The 27,728-nt window shown below is 37.8% G+C and overlaps 2 protein-coding genes across 3 annotated transcripts in view; one reads left to right on the forward strand and one right to left on the reverse strand.

Annotated features, from left to right (window-relative positions):
- Nucleotides 1-4,506: 4,506 nt before the first annotated feature.
- Nucleotides 4,507-6,458, reverse strand: LOC135086479 (enkurin). The gene is made up of 4 exons (XM_063981203.1): nt 6,065-6,458; nt 5,641-5,931; nt 4,932-5,148; nt 4,507-4,701 (listed from the first exon to the last, which is right to left on the reverse strand). Exons 1-4 carry the CDS (start codon nt 6,148-6,150, stop codon nt 4,531-4,533), a joined length of 765 nt encoding a protein of 254 aa, XP_063837273.1. The 5' UTR covers nt 6,151-6,458; the 3' UTR covers nt 4,507-4,530.
- Nucleotides 6,459-6,579: 121 nt separating this feature from the next.
- The window catches only part of LOC135087093 (pyruvate dehydrogenase phosphatase regulatory subunit, mitochondrial), a 46,025-nt gene continuing 24,876 nt past the window's right edge, over nt 6,580-27,728 (forward strand). The window contains exons 1-8 of one of the 2 annotated variants that reach the window (XM_063981934.1): nt 6,580-6,968; nt 8,036-8,248; nt 10,884-11,047; nt 11,367-11,500; nt 12,563-12,665; nt 12,961-13,062; nt 15,047-15,219; nt 25,609-25,801. In XM_063981934.1, the coding sequence (XP_063838004.1) occupies nt 6,718-6,968; nt 8,036-8,248; nt 10,884-11,047; nt 11,367-11,500; nt 12,563-12,665; nt 12,961-13,062; nt 15,047-15,219; nt 25,609-25,801 (1,333 nt within the window). In that variant the 5' untranslated portion in view covers nt 6,580-6,717. Of the gene's footprint in view, nt 6,969-8,035; nt 8,249-10,879; nt 11,048-11,366; nt 11,501-12,562; nt 12,666-12,960; nt 13,063-15,046; nt 15,220-25,608; nt 25,802-27,728 lie in introns of those variants that run through there. The other variant, XM_063981935.1, reaches the window with a different exon arrangement.

The following is a 27,728-nucleotide window of genomic DNA, read 5'->3' on the forward strand; positions in this document are numbered from 1 at the left end:
AGATGGTATTCTAGATCTCATTAGTTCTCAAGAAACAGTAAAAACTATTTTGCCACTTCTAAGACATATTTTTAGTATTCCTTTTTTCTTTTGAGATAATCTTACAGAATGAATAGTTCAAAAACTAAATGAAACAATACTAATAGCAATAGCGGTAATAGGTTTCCTCATTAAAAAAAGATAGAATGATTTTTTAAGTCAAAATGAGTTTTTTATGGGATTTCAAACAAACATGTTTTGATGCCAATACTTTTTAAAACAAAGTGGAATCTTATTAGTTCTTTGTACGTAATGGAACCGTTGTGAAACAACGTGAGATGCTATGAAACGTACTAGAACTGGTAACTTAATTAAAGAAGTAAGTAAGTACGTTAACAGTAAGTTTTCAAGTTTGCTTCCAAATCAGGCAGGCGATTCAGAACCTTTTCATAGAATAAATAATACATACTGTAACAGAACGATGTGACCGAACCAATATCTTGATCCTACTCTAGATCCTATTAACAAAGTGAAATAACGACTTGCGAGTTGTAAAAGGTAATGTTTCTAAATCGCCTATTAAATGAAAAAAGTTGCCTAAGATAAAGTTAAATATCAACAATATCTTCCTTTTATGTGACAAATACTTAATAGTCTTAACAGTAATTTCTACTTCATCATAATTCCACTAGCTGTAATATTTAATTTGTTTTTTTGTTTGTTTTGTGTGGCAGCTCAGCAGTAGATAGTATTGAATAAGTTTAGACATAATGTTGTATTTTTATGGTTAAATATTTCAATGGTATTTTTTTCGATGAACAAATGTAATGCTTCAACCATACCAACCAAAGCGTGCAAATCGCCATCGATCCGTGATCGCGCCGTGATCGCGCCGACCATAGGCGAATGACAGGTCGCGTGGACTGTCATGGGTCGCGCGACCTGTCATTGGCCTATGATCGCGCCGGCGATGGCGATCTGCACGCGTCGATGTGGTTGAAGCTTAAGTCTATCAACATAGAATGTGATTTAGGGAAAATATTTTAGGTATAAATAGTCAGATTTATAGATTAAAAGCCTAACTAGTCAGATTGTATAACGAATAAGGCTGGGTTGCGCCATCTTACTTTAACTTTTACAAACCGCAAAAGTCTGTCAAACTCCATACAAAAGGTGTGCATAGTAAGGTTGTGCTTGTGCAACTCAGCCCAAGTGATTCATATCATTATACCGACACAATTTCAGTCCATGAACGCTTTTACGCTTTTTTACAAGCATTTGAACGTCGCATGTATTATACACAGCTCTAGTTATTAACTAAATGAAATATTATGTACTTATAGATATCAGCTGCCGAGACTTATCAATCATATTCGGCTAGTACTCAATAACGTTCGTTGACTAGTCATATAATATTACTATAGTATTTTGAAACTTGTTGCCTGACATCCTTTGTTAGTGGTGTTATAACATTAATAGTGCAATTTTGAATCTGCTATATTTTTCTACATAAATTAGCTCAATCAAATATCTGCTACAGAATCTAGGTAAGTAAGTTAGTGAATTTTTACAGCCGTATAAAGTCTTTCGCTGCCTTGAACGACCCGTTGTATTTTTATCGTGTGTAGTGTGTATGTGTGAGTTCAGTGAAGAGAAGAATATTATCGTAGATTAATTTTGAACTTTATGTCATTTATGTAAAGTTTCAAAAGTGGTTGCAACTATTCTGCCACCACTAGATTAAAAGTCAAGGCAGCGCGAGGTTAAAATAGTAAATATGTTAATTCTTCATATTGCCTCCATAGAAGTAGTTTGTACAGTGTGCAGTTATGCCCGTAAATCAACTGAAGATATTTATACTTTTTCCATAGTAGTACTAAGGCTTATTTTTATAAATTACGACAGTTCAGTAACGCACGTATAAGATGAACATTTTAATCCGTATAGAGAAGCACATTTATAATTCACTTGCAATCTTGATAAAGTTGAAAATATGTAGTAATATTTTAGTTACCGCCAATTAGTGTTAATAGTCACTAATAGTCGCGTTATACATAATAGGAGCTAAAATTGGTCCTACTTTTTGGGAGAAGATAATATTTGAGACCACTATTTACAATTTATTCTCAATATGACCATAGTATACTAATGACCTTCTCTTTAAAATCTTAAACTATTTTTTTATTAAAAGACAAAATGACTTCACCGTGACCTAGCCTTGTCTTTATTCATTCAACTATAGTAAAATTTTGAATTAGACTTAATTTGATATGAGATATACTGGTGTATTTCTTTTAGTGCATCTTATGAGTGATAGAATGTTTTTAAGTGTATGGTAAATCAAACCAATAAGTGAGCTCAAAGTGAAGTTTCGACACATCGAGGCAAGGCACATCGAGAATTTTTGTAAAATCTAAACAAAAAATCTGTTAAACTTTAACTATAACTCAACAATACAAAAAAAAAACTAATTTCTGGTTTCGTAATGCTAACTTGAGACGATTCAAACCTAAAGTAAAATAATTAAAAATTTAAAAAATCACTCAATTCTAGCTAATTTACGTTTGATGGCGTTGGTACTTGTCTTTATTTTTATACCGATTTTCGTAACTCAACATTTACGAAAAGGTTTTACGAAAATTTAGATGTGCCTTATCTTGACGACAATAATAATTGTCGCTCCTTGTTAAACTGTTAAAGTTACGAATTAATAAAGCCAAATTCAGTATCCCATAATAATATCAAGCAATAATAACACAGAGTTGTGTCGGTTCTTCCTATCATGATTAAAAAAATATTTATTAGTAAGGCACCACAATATTGATGGCCCTCCAGTAGTACAATCTTTGCCATCGAATAGTATGTGTGAATGTCGATAAATTATTTTTGTACATAAGCTTAATTTAGAGCTAATTTATTAATTAGTAATTTTGTCATTCAGTATTAGTTATTAGCCTGAGAGCCCTCGAGGGACATAGGTAGGTACGTTATTGCTCTTTATCAAGTGTGCAATACTATTTTTTATTGTTATGGTATTAACTTATTCAATTCAACATGAAGGTGCAGTCTACAGCATCCGCATATTATGTAAATTATTACCGATTTTAAACTAATTTATTAGAAAATGTTCGCATCTTATTGCTTTCGACTGTACCGTTTGTTTTATTTTTGCATATTGTTTTAACTTTTTGATAAGTATTGTATTTGAGCACTGTCGCCATTAAACGATTGTTTATATAATATAAACTATATTTTTTACATAAAAAATGGCTTTTAAAATCAAGGAATGATCAGTAGACTTAATGAAAAATGCGTAAGAAATGGAATCATACGTAATACAATGTGGACGATATCCTGAGAGTAAAAAGTATCACTTTGTACGATTAGTAGCAGTTATTGCTTAAAATAAACTTAATTAAAATGGTGGAAATTATCTTAATAGTAAGGAATTTAATGTCAATACGTCCAAAGAGTGGTAATGGAAAGATAATGTGATAATGTTCAATGTAAATCATTTAAACATGGGAACGATATTTTCGCGCTTCACGCTAAGAAATGTTAGCCGGAAAACCTCCGTGCTATTCTAAGCAGCCTTGCCAACCGCAAGCTAATATAGAAATGTTTCTAAACGATTCCTTATTTTCCACAAAATTATAAGGTTTCTCATGTACTAAGATGAGTCGCGCACACAGATATTGTGGTCGCGCACGTATGAGATGAGGTTTCAATGCATATTTTGTTGAACCTCCGAGCCAGTGCCGGCTGCGGCTGTTTTCGCGCCAATTTTACATTGTTGAGTAATTTTTCTAACTAACAAGGCTTCTTTGGGCAGATAAATGTATAGGTAGAAATAAAATAAACCTAATAATGTTTACGAAACTGTCAAGTAGCCAAATGTTAAAATGTACCTATATCTACATTTTATTAATATTTCCCATTACTTATTTCTTAAGGCGACACATATCTGTTAACCTGGCAAACTGGCAAATGCCCAAATGAACTTAGTCAATTAGGGTAAGTTTTAGTCAAGTAGAAATTCCACATTCCATATTTTTGTGAACATTGTAATTTCTTTCTCGAAATAAATATTGTTGGTTCTGTCCAATCACTTGTATCATTTTATGAAGAAACCCTTAGGTCAAAGAACATCGTTCGTTTAGTGTCATAGAATTTATCTAAAGTTTGGCGTCACGCTTGAGAGAAGCGATGGAGTAAATAAAAGCAAACCAAATCTGCACATCGCGTAGCTACTAACGAAAGCTCTGGACTTAGATAAAGTATTGTTCTTGTAGCCCAGATCGCATGAAAAGAGAGGGCAATGAAAAATATCAAATTCACGTTTGAATTGGGATGGCTAAATGAATTAACTGTAACTAACTAACCCCGCGGACCCAAAATGCTTCCTTGCGGAGCCAATTTCAGTTTTGAAGACTACAATAATGGAAACGCTAAAGTCGACGAACATAGGCGGATTTCATCACATTTTTTAAATAAATTAAATATATTGTAAATGAATAAAAAACAATGTTGGAGTATTTAACTGAGATTTATTTACTCATAAATATAAATGTAAGGGTTGCCTTCTACTAATGCTATGTCCTTTTCCAGTTGGCGCAGCTCTTGTTCCATCTTCGTCTTCTTTAGGATCTTCGGGATGGTGTCTGTCAGCATGGGCAGTTGAAGGAATGCTTTCTGCATCAACTGCCAATTGTATTTAAGATCCTGAAAATAATGTAAATAGCTAATTTAGGGACAAAAATCATTTACATTTCTATGCGAACAAGTGGTAACATACAATAGGAATAGGATAGGAATCGTTGGTGCTTAGCCACTAAATGGCGACTTTTTATGCACGCTACCACCCACCGTGTACCTAACCGTGAGCGAGCACCATGTTTTATCATAGAGATTTATTAATTTTACAGCCCCTATTTATAGCGCGGATGACTTACTTCCAATAATTTCTGCCTCTCTTGCTCGGAAATCAATTTGCAAAGACTCTCTTTGTGATCTTCCGCGTATTTAATCTTATCGATCTGCCTTTGGATTCTTCTATTGCGTTTCACCAGGTACGCTGGCATTTGCCCGAAGTCGGGTCGAAGGCAATATTCTGGCACTTCGCCTGAGCCTTTTATCTTCTTTGTATGACCATCTCTGGTATCTACTAGTCTGAAAGATTTAAATTTTCTATACAATTCGATGATTTGCTAATGGACAGAAAAAGAAGCAAAATATTCCCTTTTTGGAAAGACAAAAGACAGGAATTGAAGCTAAAGCTAATCAAAATCAAAAATCAAAATCAAAAAATATTTATTCAGTTTAGACCACAAGTGGCACTTATGAACGTCAATAGAAAATAATAAAAAAAAGAAAAGGTAGCCCTTATGGGGCACTTTACATGTCTCCTTATCTTTTGGGCCCTACCAGCGCTTCGAGACAAACATATGGCAAGTGCTGAGAAGAAACGCCGGAACAAACTCAGTCACCACTTATTGCCAGGAATTATCTAACGGTAAGAATAGTCAAATTTAAGTACATCAAATATGTGCAGACTGAACTGACCACGCATCCTAAATAATATTATATTATATTATACATAAATAATATTCTATTATAGAAAGCTTGAGATTATGTTGAGAAAAGACTTAAGTGGGTAGGTACCTTGGCTCGACAGGCTTTGGCTTTGTTTTTATCGCCTTCTTTATGTTCACGACGCGGAAGTTTATTTTCGGCTTTTCTGGTTTCTTCCCTGGAGGTGGGCGCTTCGGCACCGGGGGAAGGTTTCCTGTGACGTAGCACTTGTGATCGGACTCCTTGATCGGCTGGCCTATACCCTCACCTTTCTTCAGGAATTTATCGGGGGTTTTTAAAGGTGTTTCAGCATATCCAAACGTTCGCCGTAGTTGGGGTATCTTTCTCGCTTTAAGTTCCTTCTCCAACTCAGATTCATACCTAAAAGTTTTCGCAAATTTATGCAAGGATTTGGATTCCTCGTTGGGAGAGATTTTACAAAACTGTAAGTACCTACTGAAACGGGGCGCGGAAGAAATAGGTAAGTAGTAGCAAATCAATAAACAGGTAATACCTTGGAGTTTTAGGTGGTTCTGGAGGTGGTTTATCAAGGATCCTATAAATATCTTCATTATGATGGACTATTTCGACTACAGACATTTTCAAAAATAACGGGACTCTGGTTAATTATGTGGATATTTGTATAAGATTATCCAATACAAATTACACCAGTGTCTATTTGAAATAAATATACAAAACAAGGGATGAAGCACGAGGACCAAAACGAGGACGTCATGGAAAAATCTAGGTTTTTGTAGCCATAGCAACGACGAATAAGTTTTTACTTCGTGCATGCTTCGTGCCAACAATGTGCCAACCTAAAATATTTCATCCAACATCTAAAATCCCTTGCATATTATGTCTTAGGGTCCCATAGCAAATTAGCAAATAACATTAATTTCTTGTAATTCTTCCATTTCGGTATTGTCGACAAAAATTTTATCTAACATACCATAGAACGATAGATCATTGTTTAAACTCTATGTTACAATTCGCGCCACAGATTATGTAGTATTATGTCATATACTACATAATCTGTGGTGCGCCAAAAACTCAAAACAAAAAATGTCACTTTGTGCAAGTGCATTTTATTTTTAGATTTTTATTGTTTTAGTATTGTGTAAGCTATAAGTTTTTGAGTTTTTATGTGCGTAATAAAGTGAAACGATGTTGGTAAGGCGTCTCCGTGGTGGTTCTCGGGTGTTAAAAGTACAAAATGGCATCTGCGTAGCTGCGCGAAATTATTCAAATCGTCTCGATTCCTTGGACAACGAAGAAAGATTGGAAGGATGTCTCTCTGCTTTGCCTTCAAAGGCGAAGGTGGTGATATGCGGCGGAGGAGTCATGGGAGCTGCAGTGGCGTATCATTTAGCGAAACGAGGGTGGGGTGACCAGACTCTTCTGATAGAAAAAGAGCTGTAAGTACTTTTGTGGATTGTATCGACCCAGGTGTGTTATACAATTTTGTTGGCGCATATACGCTGTGCGTCTAGGATGTAGCTACTAGCTAGTGTATCTGTGTAGCCGGCGTCTGGCTGGTCTATTGAATTAGGTGTAGTTCAATACAACTGCTGCTGTATATGTGTAGTACAGATAAATCAATAGGGGTGCCGGGGTAGCCGGCTTAGTAGCGAGAGGGAGAGAGTGCAATGTGCACTCTGATGTGACTCTTCACTTCCATTGTGCACTTGCTTGCAGCCTCTAGTGTGTAAATAGCCTTGGGGTCATCCATAAAGTACGTCACACGTAAAGAGGGGGGGAGGGGGTTGACAAAGTGTGACATGGTGTGACAAGGGGTGGGAGGGGTCCTAAGTTTCGTGACATCACATTTCAATTGTTTCAAATATTTGATATAATGTTGATTTCATAAAAAAGTACTTAATTTAAATGGAAATAAAACTAATTTCGGAACTGCTGTTAATTTAATAATTTTTCGATGTGAAATTGCAAAACATGTGACGTCACACTAGGGAGGGGGGGGTCTCAGAAATGTGACCACCTCTGACAAGGACGGAGGGGGGGTCAAAAAATCATGAAATTCGTGTGACGTACTTTATGGATGGCCCCTAATAGTGCCACTAAAATGAGAAACACCTTTAGTTTGGAAGGTAGAACTATCACTGAATTCAAAAGTAAGTAGTTTTTGTATAAAAAATCAGTTACTATATAGTTCCAAAGGTTTTAGTTTGTTGTTGTTGACTACAATTGCAATATTCTATTTATTATCTACTTTAAATTGTTTATCATTAAAGATAATAAGAAAATTAAACTTAGAATTTTAAGTTTATTAATAGAATATCCCAATGTACCATAAAAAGTATTTCATATAAGTGGCATAATATTAAGTTTGCTGATTCGGTAATTCCTTTTAAAAGTTCTGTAAAAGTATGTCTGTATGAAATTAATTGTAACCTAACAACTTTTAATCATCAACACGACTTAAACAACCAACTGATAACAATTAATATTACGTTTTTCTCCTTAGCGCAGGAGGTGGCAGCCGATGGCACTCTTCGGGTCTGGTGGGCATGTTCAAGCCGTCACTCGCTCAAGTTCGTCTTGCCCAATCTTCTATACGGCTTCTCCAAGAACTGGAATCACGTGGGCGGTCTACTGGCTGGAAACAGTGCGGGTCGCTGCTGCTTGCTAGAACAAGAGATCGGATGACCGTGTATAGACGAATGAAGAGCCAGTCTGTGTATGTACAACCTTTACTATCTTATTAGACTTTTTATTATCAATATTTTCACCCGTATTCACAAACGATGCTCGCTTAAGTAAAGCAGAAAATCGAACGCAGAGCATTGAATAGAGCTCTGTGATTGGTTCATGTGTCACCCTGTGCGTCCATGTGCGCTGTGAAACCTCATAGTAATGTTTGTGAATACGGGCATTACTGTAGTGACATTCTGGGTAAATGGGTAGAAAATGAATAGTCAACTCAAAAAGTATTTTTCGCTATGACTATTAATAATGAGTAGGTCATAAAAAATGTCTATTCATAAATTAGTTTAATATTGTGATTTGTGATGCCTAGCAGTAGATGTTGATTGGCTGAAACAAACAAATGAATGTTTGATTGCATTGCTGAAAATGAGGCACTAAGAGTAGGCGCCGTTGATTTTTAGTTGTGCCCGATTTCAAATTGTATGAAGAATCGGCCAAATCGAATCGGCGTAGTGTGCGCACTCCCATACATGCCCGTACTGATCAACTGCCCGACTAAACTATCGGCCGACGAAAAATCAACGGTGTGCGCCTATTCTAATGAAGACAACCCATACATGATTTGTTAGATGCATTTTCCTTTTATTTTCGAACATGAACATTTCACATTATCTACATCTTTTTTTATGCACATTACCTACACCGGTTTGAATTCCTCATACAAATTGAGATTCTTATGCCCGCTTTCACCATCAATCCCTAATTTTTAAGTGACCCCTAATGGTAACAAATAACAGGAATTTTCATGAGTTTTGTTTACATAGGGGTCACTTATTATAGCTTTATATTCCACATTTTTACAGTTTGATTCAATTAATCTATATCTCTTGTTTGTGGCCCCACTTGGGTAATAATAATAATAAGGGGTCACTTAAAAATTAGGGAATGATGGTGAAAACGGGCTATAGATAATTACTTTAGATCTTCCTGATCTACCACTTTCTGTCAATGATGCAACATTTTTGAGAATGATAAAAATATGATACTTTAAAATTCGCCTTAAATTCACTTCATCTTTTTGCTCTCTCACTCTCTCATTCTTAGCACTTTTCGCCATTTCTTTTTATTTACATGGTGTGGTCCAAAGATGAACAAAAACACTGTATTCCTCTATCACATAATTCACAATATATTTAAGTTTTTCTAGCCTTGGGCCTTTTATAGTTTATTTGGAGAATACCACTACACAAATACAACTACTTTGCAACATGACTAATATCAACTATTAAAATAAAAAACCATTATATCTCCATACTAACTAAATGACTGATAGCTGATGATGATTTGTGTGGAAAGGCTTTTTTAATATTTGAAATAAGAATAAAAAAACGACATAGAAAAACAGTACATAACATTAACCTACAAGCTATGCTGAAGAGGCGTCCGCTCAGCAATATTGGCGGCATAACAAGCGCCATGTCGAGAAGCTGGTTTTCAGCGCGAACCAACACGCGATGAGGATTGCGGATTGCGGGCCCTCTTGACCGATACCATATCGAGGCGGTTTGATGTTTATCTATGCAAGATAGACAAATTAAAATACTCAAGAAGGCGCGCAACAGGCGCAACTGAAATATTAAATGTTTTTGTTTGATGAAGTATAAAATTATCACCCTGTATTTTACACCTTTGCGCGGGAATTATTCCCCGGGCAATGATAAAATGGGATCCGATTCTCAGTACGCATGGAAATCGATCCATATGCCAATTCCAAGAATCTGTCTAGACAAATGACCTCAGACGAAAGCTAAGGGTATCTCACAAAGCCACCTTCGGGCGTCGAGCTTAGGTGAGCTTCAGTTTCGTATTAAACTAGGCAAACTAGCTCTGCCCGCGAGTACCGCGTACGCATGAAAATAATTTGAATAATATTTCCCGTTTTTGCAACATTTTTACTCCGCTACCTATTGGGTGTAGGCTGATAAAATAGCCAAAAGCTTTCCTCGATAAGTAAGCTATCCAACACAAAATCAATTTTTCAAATCGGACCACTAGTTCCTGAGATTAGCGCGTTCAAGCAAACCAACTCTTCAGTAAAGATTAGTATAGATGTTATTATGTATAGACAAAGAAAGACCAAGACATAGTTCACAAGATTCATTATTTTAGCTTGGAACTGTTTTGTTCCAAAGAAACATCCGTAACGAAACATGCAACATCATCATCATTCATTTGCTACTTACAAGTCTAGCACTAGAACTCCCTAGCAGTCTACATCTAATGGCATTAGAAAGTTGAGTTTGCCCGCGCGCGGTTTTCGCGGTCTTTCTATTTGAGTTACGGAAGTGCTTATTTTTTAAACGTCTTGTTGTAAGCCGTGCGCATGCGCGACGCCCTCGAGAGGGAATCCAACGACCCCTGATTCCACACAGAATTCACGTAGTAGTTGCGTAGGTCGGCGGCTTCAGACAGACTTTTACGTGATGCGTGTCTTACATTGTAAAGTCATAGAAAGTCCACATCTGGACAAAAAACTCTCTCAATGCATTAAGCCCGATCTTTCGTTGTCTAACGGTCTCCAACTTCGCGTATTTCGATCAGCCATACCATTCGAAGAATCGTTCTAACTTATCAAAAATCAACCAATCGTAATTTCTCTCAGATAGCTCATGGGGCATTCCATGTGAGTTGGTCACGCCGAAACGCTGCCAGGAGATATGGCCCATGCTGAACGTAGACGACATCTTAGGCGGCCTGTGGATACCAAACGATGGGGTGGGAGATCCTCACCTCTTCTGCATGTCTCTGCTGAAAGAAGCGGTGGAAAATGGTAAGTAATACTTTTGAGATATAGGATATTTCGATTGACCAGTCCGGCCTGCAAATACTTTAATTTCCAGACTAGATCTAAATCTGACGAAGCATAAAATTTGGATGTGGTACAGTCAGCGAAAAATACTTTGTAACATTCAAAATATCCCAAAAGTTCGCAACACGTCTTTGTTGCGGTTGTCTTATCAACTTTTTGAGCACTTTGCGTGTGACGAACTATATGTCGCTGACTGTACGTAGATACAATTTTTGTTGGTCGTTGAAGAATATTGCAAGTATTGTTGAACAACGATTAACTCTTTTGTTTTTTGTAACAGGAGTGGGAGTGATGGAAAACTGCTCAATCACCAAAGTATTGTCAAAAGACGATCGCGTTTGCGGCGTGGAGACGACGGCAGGGGCCATCGAGTGCGAATACTTCGTTAATTGCGCAGGCTTTTGGGCCAGACAGGTAAGTCTATATTTAGAGGTGTAATTTAAGGTATCCGATTTAATTAGCGGCCTCCGCGCTCGATAGAAAATCTGTTACATCTATAGAAGCTATAAACATCGTCAGATCTGTCTCGTGACTTGCAGGTAACAGAAGTTTGATTGTTTTGTTTATTCTGTAAGATAAGATTAGGTATTGTCACTTTACTATGCTCGACGGAGTTATAGAAATCTCGCCCTTATGAAGCTGCATCGTCGGATCTTGTCTAGGCGCCTTTTTCCGTTCTGAAAGACGATGTTTCGATGAAAGATGATGTGCGTTTCAAAAGGAAAATGGTCGCTGCAATTATGCATCTTATTCGCTTTCAAAAAGTGAACCGCCGATCACCGATGCTACATGTACGACCAATAATAATATTTTATACGTGGACTGCCATGGTACGATGCTTAGTTAGCACATAGGTTGACAATTTTAACTCGGTAAATAGAAATAAATAATGTGTTTTACGTATGTCTACGTACATTTATATTTATCTTCTTATAATAATTTTCACTTGGTGAGATAGCACCTGTATCACATCTCCAAAGCAATGACATTCAATCACAAACTATTGTACGAGGTCGAAATATTGCATTTGCATGTAATCGCTGAAAACTTTCAAAATTTCGTATTTATATTTCAAATTGGTATTAAAATTTGTTTTAAACTTTACTTCATTCACTCTATTTCCGATTAGATTTTTATATAGCCGCATATCGAAAGGTATGAAATGTTTTCACTTTTTCTTCCCACGTTTATTACTGACTAGCAGCCCGCCCGGCTTCGCACGGTTGCAATGAAATTTTTCTGCTTTTCTTCTCTATAATGTTTGTTTTATAAACCTTCCTCTTGGGTAAAAAAACTGCATCAAAATCTGTTGCGTAGTTTTAAAGATCTAAGCATACATAGGGACAGACAGACAGGAAAGCGGCTTTGTTTTATAATATGTAGTGGTAGTGATAGTGAGGTACGCTTAACATATCGATCACTCAAATGCCATGAGACATACAAAAACATGATTATTTATCACATTTCTTTTTGTAGGTGGGTCAACTCAGCAATCCACAAATAAAAGTACCACTCTTGCCATGCGAACATTATTACCTGCACACAAAGCCGATAGAGAACTTAGATCCTATGACACCAGGTAAGTTGATCAAAATATCAAAACTTGAAGTTTTTTAGGCTCGGTTACCACCAAAGCGGAGCGGAGCGGAGAAGTGTCGGGCGGGCCCGTAAATTTTTTCTATAGAATTGGAGCTCTGCGGACACAAGAAGTGGAAATAATGAAATCTAATTGGTTATTCCACACACTTCTCTGCTCATCTCCGCTTTGGTGGAAACCCAGCCTTATGGCAGGGTTACATTTTACCTTTATTTTGAATTTATAGTTTAATGATGTCAAATACCCAATTTATAAGTAAAACTTTACTTTGTCGTAGTGGTCCGCGATCCAGACGGATACATTTACCTGCGGGAAAGAGATGGCTGTATATTGGCTGGAGGTTTCGAGCCGGTGGCCAAGCCGGTGTACGAAGAAGAAAGTAAGTATGCCAGATATAAATTGATTTATTTATTTTGTCCTTGTAATCGCCATAATCATTTCAGCCACAGGACGTCCACTGACTGAATTTAGGCCACCCCCAATGATTTCCAGATTTGCCTTTTGGTAGCGGCCTGCGTCCAGCGCCTTGTCCTTGTAAAACAAATATAAACTACACAGATATACAGATATTGACAGACAGGTTGAAAGAATATTAATTTTTAAGATATTTTATGAATGTTTAAGTTTCAAGCTAAAGCAGCTAGCGCGAACCGAGATAACCAATGTTGGCGAAGTAAACAGCTTCGTCTTACCTAAAGTGTATCTTTCATATTTTCAAATAACAAAATAGGCACATAATACTACTAGAAACTCGAAGAAGTATTCAAATGCATTTTACGGAATAGAAAGTATGGTTGAGAGTAAAAACATAACACATAAAACATAACGCAAAATGCGAGTTACTAAAGTTATAATAATTGACCTGAGGAGTAATAAACTACGTCACTTTAGCTATGATGTAAGATTAATAAGATTATCAATTATTATTTCTCCCCTTACTACTTCCATAAAATTAAGCAAAATTATTGTTATTTTTAATTTGAGATTATGCAAAAGCCTTGCTCTGCGATTTTGCTGTTTTATTTTACTTATTCTTTTGTTTTATTTGGCAAAGGCATTTGTTCTGTTTGTTCTATATTATTTGACTTTTGTTTTGTTATTTCCTTTGTTGTTTTTATTTATTCAATGTTTTTTTTATAATTTTCGTTGTGCCATTTGTTTTTATTTCTGATTGCGTTGTTGTTTTTACTGTGCATTGCAATATTTACTTTATTTTAATCCCTCCTTTGTTCTTCTTTTATTTGCGAATTTCGTGCTTATTTTCTACCCAGTAAATTTACATGTCGTCTTTTGCGCCCACCTAGAAACGGTTTTTACAACCTTTTAACTTGTTATGAACGGTGACCATAGAAGCTGTGACGAAAATGTAACTGTCGAATTTGGGCTTTTTAGATTTGTCTCGAGAAGTACTCTGATCTGTCTCTCTCAGGGTCTATCCTACTAATATTATAAAGGCGAAAGTTTGGATGCTAGATGTTTGTTACTCTTTCACGCAAAAACTACTAAATGGATTTTGTTGAAACTTGTCAGTATTATTGTTTATAACCCAGATTAACATAGGCTATAATTTATGACGATATGTGACAAATAAATTTAAATAAATAAATAAGACGTGTCTAAAAAGCGCCATCTATCGTCATTCGTTAAAATCTACAGCGCTGGACAAACTACTGTTTTTGACGTTCGTAAATATTCATGCGGGGGAAGCCGTGAAACGCCATCTATCAACATGAATGTAACGGGGGTAAAATGAGGTCCACGCGTACGAAGTCGCGGGCGGCCGCTAGTCTGGTGATAAAGCCGGATAGAAGCTTGCTTTTAAAAATACACTGGTCATCACAAAAATCGACCCTCCCGCGACAAGCACTTTCAAACGTATGCATCCCCACTTCCCACTAATATTCATTTTATTAAAGGAAAGGTTTTTACCCCAAAAATGTGTCTGTAGAAGAATCCAGAGTCACTTCTTTAAAAAATAGATAGTTACGCTTGAGCCAACTTTTATGGCTATAAAACTGTTAACTTAAGTTGGGATTAATCGCTATCAATCTGTTAAAGAGGACACGTGAGATCATTATTTGGTTTTATAACCATAAAAATTGGTCTAATTGATCCCAGAGGTGAGCCCAAAGTGAGGTCTTTTTTCAAGTCACATTTATTGTATATGTTAATCGTTTAAATCGTTTATTAAGAAATTAAATGTGTTTTTCTTTAAGGATATTTAATTTTATTGGTCTTTCAAATAACACCAATATTGTTGGGGCACCATGGATTGTGTCAGTAGAAACGAGTTTTCCTGTAAAACGTAGGTGGGCCGATTTTTGTGATGACCAGTATATTTTAATTTAATTTCTGTTTTGTAGTAACATCTGCGTCTCAGCGCTGCGTGCCGGAAGACTGGGATCACTTCCACGTGTTACTGCAGCAGCTGTTGAAGCGAGTGCCAGGGATGAGTCAGGCCGTGCTGCACCGCCTTTGCAACGGACTCGAGGCATTCTCTCCAGACTGCAAGTGGATCGTCGGGGAAGCGCCCGAGGTAATCATCTTGATAACAGTCATAGAATAGGAGTTATACAGGGTGTGGTTATTGAAACTACACAATGGCGGATAACAGACTGCTTTTATTTTATTTCTTTTCCATATTTAAACAGGTTACAGAAGCTATGACACTAGGTGGCGCTAGTTTAATTCGTTACACTTATAACACTCTCTCCTAACGAAATAAACTAAATACTGTTCCAACTAAAACATAAAACAGAACAATATTCCTTGGAACAATCTTAAACTTCTGATATGCCCATTAAATCTTGACTATGGTAGCATTATCTGGCCTATCCACTAGTGTCCAAGTGCCATTATCATCAAAAGACTTCAACTCATCTTGAATTGCACTTTTCCACTGCTCTTTTTCAGGTCCATTCATGACTTCATCTAATGAAATTTGTTCCCCTGTCACTTCCTCCACGCACATATTAGCAAATGTGAATCTATCTGGTTTTCTTCTTACACGTTTTTCTGGAACATTCTCCACATCTGGCTGTGTAGTGACATGAGTTTCCTCGGGGCTCATAGTGTCATGAAAACTGGTGTCAGACTCACTTGAATCTGGAACATAAGTTGGATCACTTACATTATGTCCTTCAACATCTGTGACATCTGTCTGACTGCCCAGAGTTTGGTCTTGAGAGTGGTCTAATCCTTGGTTATCTTCACTATTCTTTACTGGCAGATTGCTGGTTGTGTTATCCTCGTCCTTCATGTTCTCATTAGAGTTCTCCATGACCACAACATCTCTGGCAATAACTATTTTCCGCTGATCTGGATTGTATAGAACTGTTCTCCATTGGTCCACAAAGGTCTGTGTGAACCAAGTCCAGCACATTCTGACTTTTGCTTTCACTCATAGGAAACGGGAGCCTTGTTTGCTTGCCCTCGCAGCAAATTGTGCAACTGGATTTGTCAATTTCGCTTTTCTCTTGGAATGTCACGCCGTCAACCACTCCATTCTTCATTTTGCCAAGGTCTTTTGAGTTTATGTGACCTAGCCGCCTGTGCCATGTAGTTACTGATGTTTTTACTGTCGCTGCCAAAACTTGCTGTGACCTTGCTATGTTCAATCTATAGACATTGTTCTCTAACTTTGCTTCACCAATGCATTCATTCTGTGAGTTGTAGATAAAACAGCCTTTCTTGTTGAAAACCACTCTGTTTCCACTCGCGATGATTCTACTCACAGACAGCAAATTAGCGGTGAGGTTAGGAACACATAAGACATTCTTTACATTTACTTCATACTGCTTGTTTCCTACTGCAGTCGTAATCTGTAAGTCTCCTGAACATATTACTTGCACACTGGTCTGATTTGCCACAAGTATTTCTTTGGTTTTCGGCTCATACGAAACATTCGACAACATCTTCTCGTTTGATACTAGGTGAGTACTCGCGCCGGAATCCACATACCAGTCGTTCTGACTGAATTGACTTGTCAAGAAAACGGCACTAAATGCATTCAAATTTGCTTTCCCTGCTGTACACTGGCTCTTGAAATGTCCAATCTGTTTACATTTGTAACAACGAATCTTTGAAGATTTGTTTACATTATTGACATTGACAGAATTGACATTTTGCGTTTCATTACTTCTTCGATAATTTGAATTACCGTAACTGCCATTTTGACTTTGTCGCTTTGAGGAATTTCTTGCAATGAATGCACCTTCTGTTTTCACCTCAATATCCGTGCCCATATCTAAAAGCTTCGTCTTTATCGCATCAGCACACAGCTTCATCCCCGAGTGTTCGATCGCCATGATCATCGGACTGTACTTCTCTGGGAGACCCGCTAACAGCAAAGAGCCTACCCACTCGTCACTGATATCGAAACCAGTCCCCTTTAGCTTCTGTGCTGTTTCTACTAGCTGTGTAACATAACTAGTCATGGAATCACACGTCTCCAAGCGAATTGAGATCAGATTTCGCAGTAGATTGATCTTGCGTGTGTAGCCGGAGTCGTCAAACAGTGACTTCAATTTGTTCCACACTTTCAGCACTGTACTTTCCCCTTTAATGTGTACGTAAAGGGTGGGATCGATGGTCATGATCATCTTTGCTCTGGCTTTTCTGTCATTCTGTTCATCTAGCACTTCTTTACTAGACAAATCGACGCCTTCGAGGATCATAAAATTTTCAACTGCAAATGCCCAGTCGTCATAATTCTCACGCCCTTTCAGTTTAGGAACGTTTACTGAGTAATTTCCTGACATTTTACTACTGAACACTGCGAAAATACTTGATAAAAACTGATAAAAACGGGTCTATGTTCTCATTAGAGTTCTCCATGACCACAACATCTCTGGCAATAACTATTTTCCGCTGATCTGGATTGTATAAGCGATAGCCTTTTGTGTTTTCTGAATAGCCAACTAGGATCATCTTGTTTGCTTTCTTATCCCATTTACTGCGCTTCTCTTTCGGAACATGGACCATTACTGGACTACCGAAAATTCGCAGGTGACTCAGATTCGGTTTTCTGCCCGTCCATACTTCAAAAGGTGTAACATCGCATTCCAATCCTGCTGCTGGTGATCTATTTTTTATATAAACTGCTGTGTTAACAGCTTCAGCCCAAAACTTTTTCTCTAACTGAGCATCAAAAAGTAGACATCTGGCTTTTTCAATAATAGATCTATTGTATCGTTCTGATACACCATTTTGCTCCGGAGTGTATGCATTTGTCTTCTGATGAACTATGCCACTTTGCTTCAAGTATTCCTCCATCTCAGTTGAGCAGAATTCACCTCCATTGTCAGATCTTAGAACCTTTATCTTCCTGGATTTCTGGTTTTCTACTAACGTCTTGAATTCCTTGAAGTATCTGAATGTCTGATGTTTTGACTGTAGAAAGTAGACAAAGCACATTCTGCTATAGCCATCTACAAATAGCAACATGTATCTGGCCATTCCGAGCGAACTGTTCTCCATTGGTCCACAAAGGTCTGTGTGAACCAAGTCCAGCACATTCTGACTTTTGCTTTCACTCATAGGAAACGGGAGCCTTGTTTGCTTGCCCTCGCAGCAAATTGTGCAACTGGATTTGTCAATTTCACTTTTCTCTTGGAATGTCACGCCGTCAACCACTCCATTCTTCATTTTGCCAAGGTCTTTTGAGTTTATGTGACCTAGCCGCCTGTGCCATGTAGTTACTGATGTTTTTACTGTCGCTGCCAAAACTTGCTGTGACCTTGCTATGTTCAATCTATAGACATTGTTCTCTAACTTTGCTTCACCAATGCATTCATTCTGTGAGTTGTAGATAAAACAGCCTTTCTTGTTGAAAACCACTCTGTTTCCACTCGCGATGATTCTACTCACAGACAGCAAATTAGCGGTGAGGTTAGGAACACATAAGACATTCTTTACATTTACTTCATACTGCTTGTTTCCTACTGCAGTCGTAATCTGTAAGTCTCCTGAACATATTACTTGCACACTGGTCTGATTTGCCACAAGTATTTCTTTGGTTTTCGGCTCATACGAAACATTCGACAACATCTTCTCGTTTGATACTAGGTGAGTACTCGCGCCGGAATCCACATACCAGTCGTTCTGACTGAATTGACTTGTCAAGAAAACGACACTAAATGCATTCAAATTTGCTTTCCCTGCTGTACACTGGCTCTTGAAATGTCCAATCTGTTTACATTTGTAACAACGAATCTTTGAAGATTTGTTTACATTATTGACATTGACAGAATTGACATTTTGCGTTTCATTACTTCTTCGATAATTTGAATTACCGTAACTGCCATTTTGACTTTGTCGCTTTGAGGAATTTCTTGCAATGAATGCACCTTCTGTTTTCACCTCAATATCCGTGCCCATATCTAAAAGCTTCGTCTTTATCGCATCAGCACACAGCTTCATCCCCGAGTGTTCGATCGCCATGATCATCGGACTGTACTTCTCTGGGAGACCCGCTAACAGCAAAGAGCCTACCCACTCGTCACTGATATCGAAACCAGTCCCCTTTAGCTTCTGTGCTGTTTCTACTAGCTGTGTAACATAACTAGTCATGGAATCACACGTCTCCAAGCGAATTGAGATCAGATTTCGCAGTAGATTGATCTTGCGTGTGTAGCCGGAGTCGTCAAACAGTGACTTCAATTTGTTCCACACTTTCAGCACTGTACTTTCCCCTTTAATGTGTACGTAAAGGGTGGGATCGATGGTCATGATCATCTTTGCTCTGGCTTTTCTGTCATTCTGTTCATCTAGCACTTCTTTACTAGACAAATCGACGCCTTCGAGGATCATAAAATTTTCAACTGCAAATGCCCAGTCGTCATAATTCTCACGCCCTTTCAGTTTAGGAACGTTTACTGAGTAATTTCCTGACATTTTACTACTGAACACTGCGAAAATACTTGATAAAAACTGATAAAAACGGGTCTGGGCCCATAACCTATTGAAACTACACAATGGCGGATAACAGACTGCTTTTATTATTTTACTGGACTACCGAAAATTCGCAGGTGACTCAGATTCGGTTTTCTGCCCGTCCATACTTCAAAAGGTGTAACATCGCATTCCAATCCTGCTGCTGGTGATCTATTTTTTATATAAACTGCTGTGTTAACAGCTTCAGCCCAAAACTTTTTCTCTAACTGAGCATCAAAAAGTAGACATCTGGCTTTTTCAATAATAGATCTATTGTATCGTTCTGATACACCATTTTGCTCCGGAGTGTATGCATTTGTCTTCTGATGAACTATGCCACTTTGCTTCAAGTATTCCTCCATCTCAGTTGAGCAGAATTCACCTCCATTGTCAGATCTTAGAACCTTTATCTTCCTGGATTTCTGGTTTTCTACTAACGTCTTGAATTCCTTGAAGTATCTGAATGTCTGATGTTTTGACTGTAGAAAGTAGACAAAGCACATTCTGCTATAGCCATCTACAAATAGCAACATGTATCTGGCCATTCCGAGCGAACTGTTCTCCATTGGTCCACAAAGGTCTGTGTGAACCAAGTCCAGCACATTCTGACTTTTGCTTTCACTCATAGGAAACGGGAGCCTTGTTTGCTTGCCCTCGCAGCAAATTGTGCAACTGGATTTGTCAATTTCACTTTTCTCTTGGAATGTCACGCCGTCAACCACTCCATTCTTCATTTTGCCAAGGTCTTTTGAGTTTATGTGACCTAGCCGCCTGTGCCATGTAGTTACTGATGTTTTTACTGTCGCTGCCAAAACTTGCTGTGACCTTGCTATGTTCAATCTATAGACATTGTTCTCTAACTTTGCTTCACCAATGCATTCATTCTGTGAGTTGTAGATAAAACAGCCTTTCTTGTTGAAAACCACTCTGTTTCCACTCGCGATGATTCTACTCACAGACAGCAAATTAGCGGTGAGGTTAGGAACACATAAGACATTCTTTACATTTACTTCATACTGCTTGTTTCCTACTGCAGTCGTAATCTGTAAGTCTCCTGAACATATTACTTGCACACTGGTCTGATTTGCCACAAGTATTTCTTTGGTTTTCGGCTCATACGAAACATTCGACAACAGTGGTTTTGTAAAACAACTTTAGAAAGTAATTACAAGAAAAATACATATAAATTTTTAACTATTACTTTATTAGTAAAAAACCTTGCTTAAAGGTCTTTAAAACTTACGAGACGGCGCTTGTTACCGCCCGCACCACCCCCGCGTACCCCGCTACACCACCGACTGTAACTGGTGACCGATAGCTCGCCCATGTAATAATACCATTTTCCTGAATTCATGGAATTTTCAATGAAAATTTAAGATACTTTTTTTAATTCTTTTTGCCATCAGTGTCGTGTATACCACCCCTGAAACAAAACCACTCCCTGTAGATAGATATATAGTGTGAGTCACGTTAAAGTGTACATATGAAAATAGATTAAACTAGACCTATTTTTATCGACAAAAAAGAGGTCAAAAAATTTTTGAGATTTTTTTTTAATTTTTTATAGATTTTTTTCTCTCCCAATTACTTATTTTAAAGAAAACTTAATAACTTTTAACCTAAGCGGTATATCCTGATAAAATAAAAACAATAATAATGCTAAATAACAGGCGATACTAAAAAAATACATAATATACACAAAAAAGGCCAACAAATAATAAAAAATTATACTTTTTGAAAAAAATCTGCTTTTAAATTCGTATTTTTTTGGTTATTTGATAAATTTCTCCTAAAAATGCCCCTATAACCGGTGGTTTTTATTCATTTGTATTATTCTCTATCGTATTACCTTCGTAAAACCAAAAATCGCATGTCTCTATCCCTATCACAACGTTTGCAATGATCGTTTGAACTAAGCCTCTCCGGGCGCGCCATTCAACGCTTCGTTAACAACGAAACTGAAAATGGCTCTAGATTTGCAATTTTGATAAAGACAAGTTAGATTTCAAATAAAAACAAAAGATTTCGAAGTAAAATAAGCATTTTAGTTAAAATTAAAATTGTCTCTACCTGTAGCGGAGAATAATGTTGTGGCAGGCCTTTGTTCGAACGATCATAGCAAATGTTGTGATAGGGATAGAGACATGCGATTTTTGGTTTTACAAAGATAATACGATAGAAAATAATACAAAGTAATAAAAACCACCTGTTATAGGGGCATTTTTTGGAGAAATTTATCAAATAACCAAAAAAACACGAATTTAAAAGCAGATTTTTTTCAAAAAGTATCATTTTTTATTATTTGTTGGCATTTTTTGTGTATTTTATGTATTTTTTTAGTATCACCTGTTATTTAGCATTATTACTGTTTTTATTTTATCAGGATATGCCGCTTAGTTTAAAAGTTATTACGTTTTCTTTACAATAAGTAGTTGGAAGAAAAAAAATTCTATAAAAAACTAGCTGACCCGGCGAACTTTGTTCCGCCTTAATGGCAATAAATAAGCAGACTTTTTTTTTATTTCGAACGGGATAAAAAGTATCCTATGTCCTTCTCCTGGCTCTAAACTACCTCCCTGACAATTTTCAGCTAAATCGGTTCAGCCGTTCTTGAGTTATAAGCGAAGTAACTAACACGACTTTCTTTTATATATATAGATTTAAAAAAAAATCTCAAAAAATTTTTGACCTCTTTTTTGTCGACAAAAATAGGTCTAGTTTTATCTATTTTCATATGTACACTTTAACGTGACTCACACTGTATAAATAAATATCCTTGGACCATTTACACTGCGCTTCTAGTCCCAAACTAAGCAAAGCTTGTACTATGGGCAGTGCCGTAACTAGGGCGGTGCCAGCGGTGCCCAGGCACAGGGCGCAGACCCTGGAGGGGCGCAGAAATGACCAGACCAGTATCTAGTTTTGTTTCATGCACGCTCCGCACCCCCCCCGTAGAAGGTTACTTTTTATTCAAAAAGGTTACATTTTTTTATATTTCTCGCACCGGGCGCATAAAAGGCTAGTTACGGCACTGACTATGGGCACTAGACAACGTTAGATATAGATGAGATAGATAGTTCCACCCACGAAGACGCGCCCCACCATTCTTCCGCTCATGTTTGAGTGTCGGTACGCGCTAAATTCCATGAGTGCACACGCACACTACAATAATGACGCTGGGATTGCTCGGATCAAACTCCCCACACCCCGCGCTTCCCTCGACCAAAAATTGGTGGGGCGCATCTTCCTGGATGAAACGAGCTATACAGATTCAGGCCCGCCCGCCATATATGAACAGCTTGAAGCTAGTGACGACAGCTTCAAGCTCTAACTGCATAACACACTATAGACCAGGGGTGGCCAACCGGTCGATCGCGATCGACCGGTCGATCACGAATATTAGTCCAGTCGATCGTGGTAAGGCAAAAAATACTACATGATTGTGTACTAAACTGCTGTTTCATTTAAGATTTCAAGAAATATGTAAGTGTTAGATCGCCCAGGGTTTCGTTAGTAAACAGTAGATCTTATGTCTAATCAAGTTGGCCACCCCTGCTATAGACCTTCATTATGTACACACTTAATACCTTGATTACTCGAGCCAGAAAATATCTTATCAGAGGTTTGGTACTTTGATCTTTAAAAAAACTGCCAATAACACAACACAGTCATAGATTAGGTAGTGACAGAGTAGTTGGCTAACTTGATTACTGGAGCCTTAGAATATTTTTTGACAGAGGTAACGCTACTTTGATCTTTATAAAAACTGCCAAAACGTACCCCTCATGTACCACCGAGTTAGAATAGCGAGCCTAAACTGCCAGTTTGATAACCAATAAAATTATAATTAATGTGTAATAATAATTGAACTGTATTTAAGATGTTCAATAAGTTATTTATTAGCCATAGAATAGATTATACAATCTTGATGAACAGTTCTGTTAATTGCCTAAAATTTGTATGACGTGTTAAATCGCACCTTATCATCACGCTTATTAGAATGCTCTTAGGTTTTAAGCATAGTAAAATAAAATTGCATTACTGGTTTTTGTGTTATTAATACGTATGGTACAATTTGATAATTTTCGTTGTTGTATGTTGAGGATTTAGCCCTTGAGATGTCCTGCAGCATCATTTACCGGAGTCCCTGTGCTACTTGCCAGGCAGTTGCAAATAGACAATTACTGCCCTAGTTCTCATGTGAGCGAATCCGAGATTGAACATCCGACGGGATGAATCTATCTTACGTACTAGTCTTTAGGTCCATTCTCGTATAATGATTAGTCGTAGATTATGATTGACTTGGTCGTGGCTCAATTTGGTTCGGAAACACCTCGTTTGCTGGATCATTGATATTCCTACCAAGTTACTTTATTTGTTCTGGTGCATCCAAGCCGCAGTTGCTTTTTGTGGAGCATCGTGTCCAGACGTTAGTGGACGTCATCCAGCAAAAGTTATTTGTAGTTTGTACAGACAGCGTCAAACGGTTCGTGACACCCAAAGCAGCCAAAAAGATCGCAACACGTTTTTGTTACAATGAGGGTTTTCGCGATTGAAAAATCCGCCAGATGGCAATACGTAGACGCGAGGTCCAAATGCTGCATGATTGGTTATTTTTGACATGACATTGACAGATATGTCAAAATCCACCAATCACGCAGCAGTCAGACCCCACATCCACGTCCCGCCATCTGGCGGATTTTTCAATCGCGAAAACCCTCATTGGAACAAGGTTGTGCTGTCAAGTTTTTGACCACTTGTCACGAATTATTTGACGCTGACTGTATAATACTGCCATCTGGGTTTATTCTGTCGTGGTAGAGTCGAGAAGAAAAAAATTAACGCAGCTACAAATGTTATAGTTATCATATTGCAAAATTTTGCTTCACAAAAAGTATCTGCGGTGTGGAAGACTTGACGAATTGAAACTGTGAGTTAAGTCTTTGGCACGGGTAAGCGAAATATGTATATTCACATTGCATGTGCAAGTTGTTAGCTGTGTGCCCCGTGATCCGCCTGCTCACAGGGCCCACGGCTAACGGGTTGTCAAATCCACGAATTTGAAGGAAAATTATATCGAAGAAACCGACGAGCAGATATTAATTTCTGATGGAAGATAAAAAGAAGATAATAGAAAAGTGAAGACTATGTTCACTGACGGAAGAAGAATTAAGAAGACTCAAGATCTTGGGCCACAATATCCTCGCAGCGTTTGATTTCACGGATTTGGCGTCAATATTGGCTAAATTCGTGTCATCGGACGTTGTGCGGATACTTGCCGCCGAAGAAAGAAGATTAATGAGGCCGCAGCATCACTATGTAATAAGGGTAAGGGCCGGTTTCACCATTTCCTGATAAAGACCCTGATATTACTGATTACCTATTACGAACTTATCTGTTAGACAAATTACAATTTTTCATTTCATGAATGCACTGATCAGCAACATTTATTTGCTACACAGCAGCAAACTTTTACTATTTGTCATTTTATTTAACTGGTAAAACTGGCCCTAGTAGCTTAAAAAAACTTAAATCGGTTTTGATGATGTAAATTGTAGATCAAACTGGCAGTCATATTAATTTTACCATAATAGCTTGTACTTGCTAAGTAAATAAATTGTCATTTCACTGTTTTGGAGAAGATATATTTAATTAATAAGTGTGTTTATTACTGTACATAAATATTTTTTATATTTAAGTAAGGCGTACACTTAGCGCTTAATTTCTGGCAGTTTCTGTGTATATGGTTTATTTCTACTTAAAAATCTTTATGGTAGCGAAATCACAGCCGTGTATTTATTCAGTACTATGCTCTCTCATTTTGAAATTATGTGACTGGTTGAACACATTAAAAACGTAATTTGTACTTTGTGTAGTACCTTTGCTGGCCGAAAATATTCCTGAAGGGGCATTCACTGATTCACATCTGTAGAATGTAATTTAGGTTTAGTTGCCCTAGTCAATATTACGAAGGTGTTTGTTCTTCACTCAGATGTTCAACTACCACGTCGCCGCCGGAATGAAGACGGTCGGCATTTCAGCCGCCGGCGGCGTGGCGGAGGCGACCGTGGACGAAATAGTCGACGGCTACACGAAGTACGACATGTACGAGTTAGACATCAACCGGTTCCTGGGCCTTCACAACAACAAGCGATTCCTCAGAGACCGGGTTAAGGAGGTGCCAGGTAAATTTTGCTTCTAGACTAAGTGACACTCTTGACAGACCGTGAAGTGCTTTATGAAGTACATGACGTCGCTCTTGATAGAAAGGGCTACACGAAGTACGACATGTACGAGTTAGACATCAACCGGTTCCTGGGCCTTCACAACAACAAGCGATTCCTCAGAGACCGGGTAAAGGAGGTGCCAGGTAAGTTTTGCTTCTAGACTAAGTAACACTCTTGACAGACCGTGAAGTGCTTTATGAAGTACATGTCGCTCTTGATAGAAAGGGCTACATGAAGTATGGTATGTACACGAGAATGTCCAATTAACCGGTTCCTGGGCCTCCACAACGACAAGCGATTCCTCAGAGACCGGGTTAAGGAGGTGCCAGGTAAGTTATAAAAGATTTTTAAACTTTCGCGTTCCATTTCAATTGCATTTCCATTTTCGTCAAGCCGTGAGTACATAATGTAACTCAATCTTAAATGTCGTTTTAAGACCCGTCTTTCTATTTTAGTCTCCCAGGTCTGTTTCAGGAGGAGGAAGTGAATGATTGTTAATTCTTTTGAGAAATAAAGTTCTTAAACCGTTAAGTGCTGTGCATATAGCGTCCTTAGTCTAAGTAACACTCCTGACAGAAAATGAAGGGTTACACGAATTACGCTATGTACAAGCTGGTAATCAACAAGTTCTTGAGGCTACATAACAAGCGGTTCATCAGAGACCGAGTCAAGGAGGTGCCAGGTAAGTGCTGCGGATATAGCTGCCCCTATACCAACAATAAGTAACATTCCAGGAAAATCGTGAAGGGCTACACAGTTGGACCTAGTGCCTCTTCTCTTAGACTACAGCAGCAGTATTTTTATTGCAGGACCATGTTTTTGTGTACTTATTTCAGTGCTAGAATTCTCACAAGCATCCTGATTGCAGAAAGAGAAAATAATTTGTATAAGTTTTTCAGTGTTTCAGTTTCCTGATATCTAGGAAAAAGCAGAAAAAAACATGTTTCAAATTTAATACGACCATACAAGGTGACAAGTTTTGTTACAACATCGCACTATTTTGAAGTTACTATCTACATTGAGGAAATAAGAACGCTTCCTTACAGCGGAAAATCTGGCCAAAAATTTGCAACAGGTTAACCAACGTTTCCGCAGTTCAGTGCCTTAGAGCAGCAGCCCAGAAAGCGAAATATCGTAGGTTCAAAACCACCCAGGAAAATCGATTTTGTAAAATTTATTATTATAAATAATAAAATCTTAAAAGCACACACATTCCCCTACATTTTAATAATAATAAAAATTACTTCGGCTGAAACGAACGAACGTACGATAAAATACGGAGAGTTGTTATTACCCTTTTTACGAGTGTTGAACACCATGTTTATCTTGTGAAAGTGTTGTAATATTTGGAAAAAATAAAGTGACATGCTCAATTCAATCCCGCTTACATCTATTTCTAATGATGTTGTATCTAGATCGCTATCTTTTCACAATAAAGACAGTTCGTTACTCTCGGGACTTACAAAGCCAAGCGTTTTGTGTTCAGTGAAGTGGTAGAACCCACGAAACCTATATCTATAAAAGCGAAAGGTCACTGATATTCTGACTGACTCATCACGAAATCTCAGAAACTACAAGTGCTAGAAGTCTCAAAGCATGGGGGTTCCTTTTAGATTTAGAACGTAGGGGCTCACTAAGACGTAAGGGTAAAACGGAATCCACGCGTACGAAGTCGCGGGCGGCCGCTAGTGTGGTAATAGGAATAGGTGTAATATATGAGGCATACAGGCATTATAAAGATGTTTTACTAAGATGACAATGAAGTTTTAAGTTTTTATCAAAATCTAACCAAGATGGCTGATGATGTTGTCGAACAGTTTAGCTACTCCCGTACCTAGTTATGGATTCGGCCAATTGCGCACACTCGATAACCTAGATTTATGCA

Source organism: Ostrinia nubilalis, chromosome Z (genome assembly GCF_963855985.1).
Source record: "Ostrinia nubilalis chromosome Z, ilOstNubi1.1, whole genome shotgun sequence".
NCBI classification, from domain to species: domain Eukaryota; kingdom Metazoa; phylum Arthropoda; class Insecta; order Lepidoptera; family Crambidae; genus Ostrinia; species Ostrinia nubilalis.

Excerpts from the sequence above, each read along its gene's own strand:
- LOC135086479 (XM_063981203.1), bottom strand. The coding sequence starts at position 6,150 with ATGTCTGTAGTCGAAATAGTCCATCATAATGAAGATATTTATAGGATC. Across the intron at positions 5,932-6,064 it reads GAACCACCTAAAACTCCAAG|GTATGAATCTGAGTTGGAGA; the intron begins GTATTACCTGTT and ends GAAAACTTTTAG. Across the intron at positions 4,702-4,931 it reads AGAGGCAGAAATTATTGGAA|GATCTTAAATACAATTGGCA; the intron begins GTAAGTCATCCG and ends CATTATTTTCAG.